The 12,633-nt window shown below is 40.1% G+C and overlaps 1 protein-coding gene across 1 annotated transcript; it reads right to left on the minus strand.

The window, feature by feature from the left end:
- Positions 1-3,637: 3,637 nt before the first annotated feature.
- On the minus strand, positions 3,638-7,683 carry LOC141353306 (uncharacterized). The gene is made up of 3 exons (XM_073859794.1): positions 6,672-7,683; positions 6,264-6,407; positions 3,638-4,776 (listed from the first exon to the last, which is right to left on the minus strand). Exons 1-3 carry the CDS (start codon positions 7,332-7,334, stop codon positions 4,693-4,695), a joined length of 891 nt encoding a protein of 296 aa, XP_073715895.1. The 5' UTR covers positions 7,335-7,683; the 3' UTR covers positions 3,638-4,692.
- Between the last annotated feature and the right edge of the window lie 4,950 nt (positions 7,684-12,633).

The following is a 12,633-nucleotide window of genomic DNA, read 5'->3' on the forward strand; positions in this document are numbered from 1 at the left end:
GACATATTTTGCGATTTTATTTTTTATTTTATAATTTAATTAATTATTTTTTTAATTTAATTAATTATTTTATAATTTAATTAATTAATTTAAAAAAGACCAAAAAACCTTCCATAATTCACAACCTCTTAAAAAATACTTTTTGCACTTAAATTAATTATTGCAGTATTAACCAAGGTGTAGGCGCAGCATTTGCATATTTCAAAATGACTTTATAGAAGGTTTATGATTTTTTATAGAGGGTCATGATGGACTATAAATGCACGTGTAAAAGACGTCACCTAGTGACGTCCTTTTACAACCGATTCACAACAGGGTATAAATATTGAAGCACACGTAGTAAAAGTCAAAGTAACAAATATACATGCAACCCCATAGAACTATAGACATGTACAAATGTATCTAAATGCATTTCTATGAAATGTTCTGTGTTACATATTTTCACCGATTTGACAAACGGGAGTTCCACGCGCCAAAGGCTGATTGCCGTCGTAAAGCGTGTTCAACCCACAGCAGATGCTGGCGATCTCGTAATGGTAGCACTTCACGCAGCTGTGTGTAACTTAAGCATAAGCTTCCCGGCCGTCTGCTCGGGGCGGGACCTTTGCTTAGTCAAACTGAAGTGGACTTATGTTAAAGCTATGAATGCCACGATATTCAGCTTTCTGAGGCTCGTTAGAGGGGTACGTGAGCCCGTCTTAAACGAGATGCCGCGCGTCTGACTGTGTGCGTGCTTTAAGCTTTGAAACTTATTGTGGCGGGTAGCAAGCTCACTTGAGGTTGATATTACCCTTAATATCTCCGAGTATTGGAGCGGAGCGGAGGTGTGAGCGTCTTTGGATCCGCTGATATAAATCAGCTATATGGCCGAAAAACGTCATAAACCGCTTGGCTGTAAGCCTTTGAGTAGCCGTCCTGAGAGGGCGCGATTCAAACGCTTGGAGCCATGCAAAAGTCTGAGGCTGCCGTCCCTCTAGGAAGAGATAATGATAGCCGTAAGACCGTGCTCGTATGCGCCGTCAGCATCGTAGCGGAGAAACTGAGGTGGGCTGCGTGCGAATTTGGCAGAAAGGTGTTAGAGACACCGTACAGCCGTGGGGTGTCAATACACAGTATATGGCCAAACCGGGGTTTTTTCGGCAAGCGTCGATAGAATTATGGACAGCGGGCCATGTGTGGGTATTACTGGTTGCTTGTCAGTAAGGCGAGAAAGTGTTTAGAGACACCGTACAGCCATGGGGTGTCAATACACAGTATAGTAAGCACGAAAATTACTCTTTTTAGAGGAATTCAATACCGTTCGCCACTATAGTGAGGTCGCATAACCAACAGTATTACACAGCATGTTTTGGATAAACAGCACACAGAAAACATTTCAGGGCAGTCCAGCCGAGGCGCGACTTAACCCCTCCTCCCCCACAAAGTTCGTTCTCTGTCGACGCAGCTGTGCTGCAAAGACCAGAGCTCGGCCGTTCAGGTGCACAAGCCTCAGTAGTGACGGTGACCCGAACGGCTCACGGAGCAGAGCAGTATGTCTAGGTGGTTTAATGTCAGACTGAACCCATCGCAGAGAGGAAGTCTGCAGTGAGGCCCGCCGTTTTGCAGTTTATTAAAAGGGCAGAAAAACCGGGTATATAAGAATGTACCAATATTCAGCGCACTGATATAGGACGGGACTGAATAAAGGGAGGTATTCGGGCCTCAGTATATTAAACAAATTCGTTCTGCCTCTGATTCCGTCTAAACCAGAGAGAAATGACCGGGCAGACAAGTAGTGAGCTCTCCGAAGTAAGATAGACTCAGGCCGGTTAAGCTCTATAATAAGTGTTTTAGCGCTCCAATAGAGGCGTGTCCGCCTTATCGAGCAGACGAATGAGATTGCGCCGCTCCAGGGGGGAGGGGCATGAAGCTCTGTAATCGTTGAACACTAGACAGCTGCATTTAGAGGCAGCGAGCCGTAAGACCGCGTGCTAACTACGCCGTTAAGAGACCTCACCACTGCGGGGATAGGAGCGAGGGACTCCGCGAGTGTGGAGCACGAGTGGCTGTGCTATGACAGGGAACAGGGGCAGACCCGCCCATGTTTGCTTGACGTATGCATCTATCTAGTTCTACGGTTCCCCCGCTTGTTCATATCAACAAGAGAGGAACGGCAGAGGGGAGCAGCAACACAGACAGAACAGCCATGCGTCTTATGAACGGTATCACCCGATGTGTGCTTGTATATGCATCCATCTAGTCTCATGGCTCGCCATGTGTTCATCCCGGCGAGAGAGGAACAGCAGGGGGAGCACGAAACATGGATAAGACAACCGAAGCATATAAGCGCGGCCCCGGCGTGGGAGGTGCCAGACCGGTGACGCGCTCGGGGGAAATTCATAGCAGGGAGGCTCACTCAAGCCGCTGTGCTGGACGCTATTACAACAGCGCCTGCTCTTTTAGCTAATAGCTTTATATTAAAAATATTGATCTTACCGGGCGGCCGCAGGGGAGACCTCGTCAGGCATGTGTCCGCTGCACAGGGCTCGTACCACGGCAAGCGAAGGCTATCTTCGGTTCTCGGCCGGAAAGCGGCAGGGGAAGACGCTAGACCTGGATTCTGCTGTCTTCGGTTCTCAGCCGGAAACGGCAGGGGAAGACGCTAGGCCTGGACTCCGCTGCAGGGCTTTTGTCGACGGCAAGGTAAGGCTTCTTCTTCTTCGGAGCAGCGAGAGGTTCGCACTGAAGAAGAAATTAATGAGCTCCTGACGCTTGAACCGCGCTTATAAGGACGTGTGCATCCCGCGCGCGGGTTCAAACGTCATTGGTCTGTACTTTGTACAGATGTTAACCAATAGGCTTCAGTCACACTGTTAAACCTTGCTGTAGATTTCTGGGTAAATAACTGTAAAATTGACAGTATTTAGCTTTAACATCGGTGAAAGGTATTTTACTGTAATATAAGGTGCAGTTATGCTGCACTAATAATAAACTACAGTAAATTACTCTTTGCACCATTTAAGGAAAATAACTGTAATATTATCTGGTAAATTACTGGCACACACACATACACACATACACAGGTGCAGGTGTCACCAATTTGCCTTGATAAACTTGTTTGTTTGTTTGTTTACTCGTGCTGTGTTGAACAATATAATAGTGGATTTGTATGTTTAAAAGCTGAAAATGAATAAGTAAACTGTTAAAATATTTGTGAGTGTCTTTAAAACACATAAAGTTAAGGTTCCAAATAGCTTCCTGCAGAGATGTTCACAAGTCTCTGAGCTCGAGTCCGAGTAAAGTCTGAAGTCTTTGACCTCGAGTCCAAGTCAAGTCTGAAGTCTTTGAGCTTGAGTCCAAGTCAAGTCTGAAGTCTCTGGGATTGAGTTCAAGTCAAGTCTCAAGTCTCGTTGTAAAAAATAAAACTCTAATAACAAATAAAGAAATTATAAACATTTATAAAAAAACAAAGTTGCACATTAAGTAAGGTCTAAAATTAGCATTAGGTACAGAAATTAAATTAAATGGATAATAACACTGTCTTTATTGAACAAATTAAATATTATTATTATTATTATTTTTGAGCAATAGAAGTGATTTTCTGTTTGTCTTGGGTTGTTTGATTAACATAAATGACACAGACTTAAGTAGGTCAGGGTTCTTGCAGGTTTCAGTAAGTTAAATTTAAGACCTTTTTAAGACCTTTTAAGACCATTATGAGTGAAATTTTAGACCAACACGACACATTACTAAAACCATTAGAAATGATCACAGAAATTCTCAAAACATTATATTTTTATTGATTCAGTCATAGAACCATATTAAATAAACATTAAATAAACTAAGTATTAAAACAGATATCAAAATACTTATGTATGACAAAACTTGACATCCATATTCCCAACACAACACTTGTACAGACAACTTAACCCTACGTATGTCTCAGTTCTTCCCCTTTAGCTCCGATCTCAGTTTCAAGGGCTTTTAGTGTGGCAATTTTTTCTTTGTGTGCCCTTCTCAAGGCATTGCACTTGGAGAGAAGCTGAGCCATCTTGGAACAGATATCAAAATACTTATGGATGACAGAACTTGACATCCATATTCTCAACACAACACTAGTACAGACAACTTAACCCTACATATGTCTGAGTTCTTCCCCTTTAGCTCCGATCTCAGTTTCAAGGGCTTTTAGTTCAGCAAGTTTTTCTTTGTGTGCCCTTCTCAAGGCATTGGACTTGGAGAGAAGCTGAGCCATCTTGGAGCCAGCCTTGCTCTCAGCTTCTTCTGCTAGTGCATCTGCCTCCCTGGAAAGACAGACGGACACATCTTCTAAGCTTGTCTTCCTTTTCTTAAGGTCCTGCAGAGACTGCTCAGCCAGCTTTCTTTTCTGGCTCTGGGATTCCTTTTCTTTTCTGATGCGCTCCTGATCAAGAAAGAGTCGATATTTTGACCGGGCTGCACCCACAGATGCCATAAGTTCCTTGGTGAGGGGAACCTGAGTAACACCTCCATGCATTGCAACAAAGTCACATATGAGCCTATGGGCAACAATTGTGTCCTCTTGCATGTTTTCAGTCTCCACCTCCTTGTTGATAGAAAATCCCCTTTCAACAGTGGCCTGGCCATGTGAAAGCAGCAGTAAGTTCTGGCAAAAATCCCAAGCAGCAGGGTAGGGATGGCTTAATCTCTCATTCAGAAAGGTGTCTAAGCGTCTCACAAAAGGCTGGTAGGCAAGGAATTCTTCATTTCTTGCCTCAACAGACAGGAAAGATTCAAATTGTTGGACAATGGCATCCCCTACAACAAAGTGCAAGAAAATAAGAAGTCAGTCAAATATGCACAGTAATGACTGAAAATATGTGTGTTGGAACAATACAAAATGCAGAGAAAACAAGAAAGATGTGCAATCAAGGAAATAAAAGTGTATATCAAAACCAATTTTAAATGCAAAAAATGTACGGGTGCCAATATTTTTGGCCATGGCTGTAAATCAGTGTGTTAGCTATAGACTCTCTAAATGCCTGCAATAACAACAAAAACATGTATAAAATGATGGAACTTATTCAATGCATCTGAGCCACTGTACACAGAACAGGTACAGGACCATCAGAAGAGGCAATGACAAAAGTGAAACATCCATGCAAAACTAATACTCTGATAGGACATTGGAAAATTGTCAAATGGCAGAGCAAATGTGTGCAACTAATGCTCTGAATAAAGTCCAATAAAAAAAAAGGATAGTTGAGCATGGTATTGAAACTTTGGTTCATAACCCCTTCCAAAACTATTCCTACCAGCAGGTACACCTCCTGTCAGCTGCTTGTTCTTCAGGAATGTCTGGACAAGAGCCTTCATTTGATTTTTACATCTGTCTGGGTCCCTGAACATGAGAGATGGGTCCAGACACTCCATCTGCCTAACTGTTGGATATTTCAAGGGGCTCTTCTCCTGTGCTTTTCTTACGATGTTTGAAAGGCCCTGTATACAATCCCTCCTAAATTCAAGGACCCTTAGCTCTGCACTTTTACTGTCCTGGACAATACAAAAAATAAATGTCAGTAATATCAAAATGTAGTTTAGAGGGATAGTTTACCCAAAAATGAAAATTCTGTCATCATATACTTACTTTTATGTTGTAACAAGCCTGTATACATGTCTTTGTTCTGATTAACCTGAAGGAGGATTTTTGTAATCAAACTATTCATGAGCCCCATTCACTTTCATAGTACTCTTTTTTTACTATTATGGAAGTTAATGGGGCTCACAAACAATTTGATTTCAAACATTCCTTAAATATCTTCCTTCGGGTTCATCAGAACAAAGACATTCATACAGGTTTGTAACAACATAAGAGTGAGTAAATGATTTGGGTGAACTATCCCTTTAAGTACCACATGACATGAAGTCATACTGTAGGCCAATTAAGTGACTTCATGCAATTAGGTCATACAATTTCTTAATTGCTGTGTTCTGGATGCCTCAGCAGCACCATACTTGCTTCACATGATCTATGTAAACCTACACTTCATTATGTGGAATCACCATGCAAAATGCATTGCTTTAAAGGAAAAATCAGACAAAAAATAGGTTCCATATTGGTCAGTACACATATATAACCTTGGAAATGCACAGAATAGCAAAAATCCTATACACTTTATAGCCAGTCCAGCATTTTTAAATACAGCCTTATACAGTTGGCAAATATGTTTAGTAAACTTAGCAGAATTACACTTGCAACAAACATACTGTTCATAATTAATATCTAAAACTGCCAAACATCATACCTTGACTGCTGCCTCAGTACCCAAGCCGATATCAATCTTCTGGGGAAGGAGGAGCAAGGTCTTGTCGGACAAATCAAGCTTGGTAAGCTGAAGGGGAGTGATGTCCTGGAGGACCTCTCTCTTCACAAAGCGCCTCAGTAGACTCTGTCAGTAGGCAAAAGTGCCATTTGCCAATTTAATTTCCTTTTATCTTGCACACAGTGACACCATCATTTTAATCCAATTCATGAGGAGTTCATTAATTTAAGAAGGCAATTAACCTGGACTTACAATAGGAGACTGACCCTTCAACATTTTACATGCAATCCACAAAATTTTGATTAAAGCGTCATGCATAAATGAACAAACAAATGAGATGAGAAGCTCATGCCAACAAATCATACTAGCCATATATAGTTAATTAGTTACCTTAATCAAATCAGCCAAGTCTTTGCCAAAAAAAGGCATCACAGGTTCATCGGTCTGGTATTTCTTCATGAACGGTTGGAAGGTCCTGGCCACAGTCATGAAAAAGTGCATCTTCGCTTTTGTAAGGGGATCCTTAATGGCTGCCTCGATGGTGTCAAAAGATGCAGTCTTGGGGTTTGGTAGCTGTTTTTTGTGCACAGCGTCCACATACAGCATGAGAGATGGCCAGACTGCCAGAGCCCGTTCAATTACTGGAAGATTTTCAAGCCACCTGTGGCCACAAAATGGCTTGGGAAAGAGTGTAGACTTTGTGACTTGTTCGTAGTCCTCCCTCCTTGCAGGAACGTTGTGAAAAAGAGTGTGCATGGCCTTTAAAATTTTATCCACATTCCACATTGAAAATCCAGCCTTGAAGGCATTATGAAGTGTGTGGAGTCCACAGCTGCCTACGGACACCAGTTGTGCATGTTCCTGTTGGAGTAGGTCGAAAAGCTTCCAGTTGACATTGGGCCCATCCATAGAGACTGAAATAAGCCTGCTGCGGTCTAGTTGATGCAATGCCTCCTTTTGGAAAATAAGAATAAATAAAAAGATTAAATTAATGATCACACACATACATTTGATTGTATAAAAATCATCATTTCTTCTAGATAAAACAGACATTCAACAATAGCTACATTACTGAAAGAAATTAAATCACAAAATTAATAGAAATTATAGAGAGGCCAAGAAGGAGTTTCTCTCCACGGGTGTCCTTAACTCTTTCCATGCCAGCATTATTTTTTTTAAGTTGCCAGCCAGACCCAGCATTTTTTATTATTTTCACAAAAGTGTAATGCCTTCCAGAAAATGTTCTTCTTTAAATATATGAACACAATTTGTCAAATGAAAGAACAGTCCCTCTGCTTTCAAACGAAAAAACTCATATGGTTTAAGTTACAAATTTTAAGAGAAAAGCTAAGATGATTCAGAATGATTATCAAAACATGCACTTAGTGTGGTTGCCTTAGAGTAAAGTTAGAGAAGGGCGCCACCTAGTGGATAATGGATGGAAATGCCGTAAAAACTCGTCATTGACAAGGAAGCGTTTTGTCTTAATTGACAAGATAACTCATCAATTATGGCGGGGAAAGAGGTAACAAACAAAACTATTAAAAGATTTTAAGTTAGCATTTCAACCTCCCTCTACATTATGTAGCCTATCATTTATCCCAATGGAACGAACATGTTGAAAGCTGAATGCTGACTATAAATATAAAACTGGCATGCTGAATATAATTTAAAATGTAAAAACACTACTCGTTTTTACACCATGTGTAGGCTGTATATGCCCAAAAATCATTAGGCTTTAATTTCCATAGGCTACAATGTTATTACATAGATAGATAATACGACATGCACATTTTGCACACTAAATATTGTAATAGCATAATTCCAGGATAATAAAAAGTCAGAAGCCCATAAGTAAAGTAGGCTATCACTTACTTCGATATGCTTTAGAAGGTCCTGCGCTGTCCCATGTCCCATGAACTGAGATCCCAGGTATCTCGACCGCACCTCTCCATTGCTCCAGAAACGAACGTGGAGGTCTAGCTGCTTGGATTTGGTGGACGAGTTGAAGCTTTCGTCGAACATTAAGACATATTGTCCACTTATGGTTTTAATTAGTTCTCTCTTAATAAAGTCAGCTATTCCAAATCTTGTTATATAAGCGATCTTGTTTGGTCCGCACGTAAACGTTTTCGCAATGTTCGAGTCGGGAAACATTGCCTGGAAAAGGTCACTTATATTATCGCTACTGTTATATGACATGTGTTTTGTCACGGTGTGAAGTATCCAAATCACCTCAGATTTGGAGGTCTCGATGGACCCGAAAGTAGCCCTAAGATCACTACTAGGTCTAACGTTACTCGACGAGGCTGTACAGTTACCGTTATTGCCGTGAAGTCCAACGGCAGCAGGCATGGGCGATGATGTAGACTGCTGGGATGGGGTACAAAACTGTGTTATAGTTTGACCCCGCCGAAGGCTTTTCATCGCAAGCAGGTGTTTGTCTGCTTTGGCATGAGACTGAAGCGCCTTCACACCCAATGTCCCTAACTGTATAATTTTCTTGCACACTTTGCAGCGAGCTTCATATTTACTGCTGGGGACAGATTGTAACCAGCTGCAAAAATCGTCGTTGTCGAGCCAAGTCTCGTGGAACACACACTTCCCCATGTTCTTAGAAAACGCGCGTAGACTAGACACCAGTGCAGATCACAAAAATACAACCAACCTATGATTGTTCTAGGGGCGGATCTACGGTTGGGCCTGAGATTGACAGCCGCCCATCCAGTCAGATTATTAGAAATACATTAATCGGCGAATGTTGGCGCCGACATATTCAAGCACTACTTATTTTACCATAATTCCTCAACCATTTGCGCTATTAAAAAAATCCTAAAAGACAAATTGCACTTTTTTGTGTTTTTAGTGAAAATATGGTTTATTACGGTAATTTCTTGCTTTCGGTTCACCAATCGCTGCCTTCTTAAAAGCTGAAGGAAAAGTAAGAGATGTTTGCAGCAGGCGGAGTTCTGAACGAAGATAAGAGTTTTAAGACTTTGATGAATTAAATTTAAGACCTTGGATAAAAATATGTGCGTTTTTAAGACTTTTTTAGGCCTTAAATTTAACTTTTTGAATTTTAGACTTTTTAAGACTTTTTAAGACCCCGCGGGAACCCTGGTAGGTTAATTGAGGTTACTGTCTCTTTATTAAGAACAAATAAGGCCAGACTGCATGGTTTCTGACTGGTTTCTTAAGACATAAACAAGAAAATTTATTAGAAAAAGAATACTGTGAGATCATTTTGCGTGTATGTGCCTTGTCAAGAAAAGAAAGATTTTATGTTGGCTTAACTTTTGAAACATTTCTCTCTGTATGTAAACTACCGAGGGCACTTAAACGCGTGCTCAAACACAGGCAGAGGGCGAATTCAGGAAGAAGATGCAGCAGTCGCTTCACATAAAAACGTTACGTTGTTTTTCATTGCTCTATTCAGCAAATGTATGTTAATGGACTACAGTATTACACAAAGTAGCGCAACTCTGGACCTGACTGGTCACTTGAGCGCCTTTTTGCGGTTAAATTGTTTAAATCGCATGCGAGCCGAACCGCGGATCTGTCACAGCACTACCCAAAGCTTCAGATGAATGCCACAGCAGCGGCTGCCTGCAGGTACAGTCGACATATGTTCGCGGCCGCGCGCGCGGAGCAGAAACGTCATGTGTTACGTCGTGGGCAGGTTGTAGGTAACGGATGGAGCTATGACAGCGAGCTCATCAGACGTTTCCTAAAAATAAACATTGTTCACGAGTCGCGCGGCTCGAATCCGAGTCGAGTCTGAAGTCTTTGAGGGTCGAGTCTCAAGTCGAGTCTGAAGTCACTGTGTGTGCAACTTAAGTCGCACTCGAGTCCGAGTCTCAAACTCGAGTCCCCATCTCTGGTGTATACATTTTATTATTCTAACGTATTTTATGAAAGTACTCTGATATGCCACTAAAAATACACTTATTTTAGAGTGTACCGTATAAAGTGGACAGAAGTCACACTTCTAATGAAGTGAGATCACAGTACACTTTAAAAAAAGTAAATTAACAATTAATTTCCAAAAAATATACTTCCCGTTAGTATATTGAATTGTCACTCTAAGTATGTCAAATTTAATACACTTAAAAAAAATAAACTTCTATACAATTTAAAATACATTGACAACAAAGTACACTTTCAAAAAGTACATTTAAAAAATAATTTAATTACTGGTAAATTAGTATACTTATTTTTTGGACTCTTAAGTTGAACTTAATTACATCTTTTTTGAAGTACACTTTCAAAAAGTACATTTAAAAGATAATTGAATTACTGGTAAATTAGTATACTTATTTTTTGGACTCTTAAGTTGAACTTAATTGCATCTTTTTTGAAGTATACTTTCAAAAAGTACATTTAAAAGATAATTGAATTACTGGTAAATTAGTATACTTATTTTTTGGACTGTTAAGTTGAACTTAATTATATCTTTTTGGAAGTATACTTTTAAAAAGTACATATTAAATACTCTTTAAATTAAGTACAACAAGTAAAAGCATACTTGTTTTATACTTCATGTACTTTAATCATATTTCTAATACACTAAAGTATACTACTTTTTTACCTGGGTAATCCAAAGCCACTCTCTAAAAAAGTAAAAAGCATTTATTAATACGGCTTGGTCATAATAAACCTATTAAAAATCCGACGCGTGAAAATATAGCACAAAATATAACACGGGCAGAGGTAAAAATCTACTTGCTGCGTATGTCATAAACTGTACAGAAAAGTTAACGTCTGGTCTGAGAGAAGAGATAAAGAGCAGTTATATGGATGCATATCACATTTGATTCTGTCAAGGGACCCTTTGTTAAACTTGTGGTGCTACAATCAAAACAAACGAGCGCAATTGCAGGAGGGTCATCCCGCAACTCAAAGACAAACACAAATGTTTTATATACTGATGCTACTTCATCAGCTAACCTGAGCTGGTACATAACTTGATATAACTTACAATATATATGCCAAAATAAACCAGCGATGTCCTGTACTGACTGCCTGAGTAACTTAAGTACATTATAAGATTGATAATAAGTTTACAATTTCACTGTCCTCACATTTAATCAAGTATGCTGTAATGTATTTACTGTAAAAAGGATGCATGACTGAAGAAATGTATTGCACTTAACACTCTGGGGTCGACTGCGGCGCGGGCGCCGCAAGCTCTTTATTTTTCATTCACTCTGCAAAGAGACTTAGATAACTCTGCTGATTTTGGACATACAGATATGATTTATATCAGCTTTTAAATGATGGAATGTCAGCTTTTAAATGATGTAAGTGAGATCGAAAACATATATTGTCATTCGGTGTAAACTGTATGAGAAGGAGGAGAAGTACCATCTCTGTCTTATCTGTAATGAGATGAGATCGCCACACCCCGCGCCATTGAAGTGAACGAGCAGAAACATCCATATGCATTACTCGTGCCTCCTGCAGTCAATGGTTACGCAATTCACAACCCAGTCTCTCCATTCCTTGTTGTTGTGTTTCGTGCATTCGGATGAAACATCTAAATCCTTATTTACTTGCGTATGTGTGTCAGTATCTCCAGAGTGTTTTCTTTGTTCTTCCGTCAAACATTTCACGCGAGGGGAACACACATAAACAAACACACGAGTCAGGAAACTCGACGCGGTTTTTGGTATTCGTATAAAATACGCGATTGCAAACAATACACTCCTTATTTAGTTGCGTCTAAGCGCATATCTCCGCACAGCAACTTTATTAAACACAGGATCACTCGCATGTGACACGTGAGGTAATGGCGGCGGCTGTAAACAAACATTGATACGTTTTTACACTTGTCCCTTGTTGTGTATCTACTTTAATGATTACAAAAACACAAATAAGAGTCCAGACAACGATAGGCAGTTTTTATTTTGAGCTGTTTACTGCACAAAAGTAAAACTCTCGCTGGCCAACCAAACACTACCCTGTGTTCATTTTTACAATGGCCAAAACAGAACCTTTACTATCCCTTACGAAAATTAACCATGGTTTTACCAGTTAAAAAAGTTATATCACTGTATCTTACAAAATGCCACGTCAATGTATATTAGAAGTTATATAAGTTAACATATAGCGTAAAGCAATAAAAAATTACACAGTCGGGAGGTCTGTGTGAATTTGCACTTTTTGTGTTGCAAACACAAACTGTTGCCTATGGGTGAATTTAGTTGCATGACATGATGCCTCAATTCTAATTAGGGATGCACCGAAATTTCGGTCGCCGAAAATTTCGGCCGAAAATGGCATTAGCGGTTTCGGGCCGAAATAAAAAATCCAGCCGAAAATGTAAACCGAAAATGAATGTCAACCGCGCCCC

Source organism: Misgurnus anguillicaudatus, chromosome 21 (assembly GCF_027580225.2).
Source record: "Misgurnus anguillicaudatus chromosome 21, ASM2758022v2, whole genome shotgun sequence".
NCBI lineage: Eukaryota > Metazoa > Chordata > Actinopteri > Cypriniformes > Cobitidae > Misgurnus > Misgurnus anguillicaudatus.

What these genes read in the sequence shown, in the direction of transcription:
- LOC141353306 (XM_073859794.1), bottom strand. Translation starts at nt 7,334, where the DNA reads ATGTCTGTTTTATCTAGAAGAAATGATGATTTTTATACAATCAAATGT. An exon ending in ACTTGGCTGATTTGATTAAG is followed by an intron (nt 6,408 to 6,671) that starts GTAACTAATTAA and finishes GCCTACTGACAG; the next exon opens with AGTCTACTGAGGCGCTTTGT. An exon ending in GTACTGAGGCAGCAGTCAAG is followed by an intron (nt 4,777 to 6,263) that starts GTATGATGTTTG and finishes ACTTTGTTGTAG; the next exon opens with GGGATGCCATTGTCCAACAA.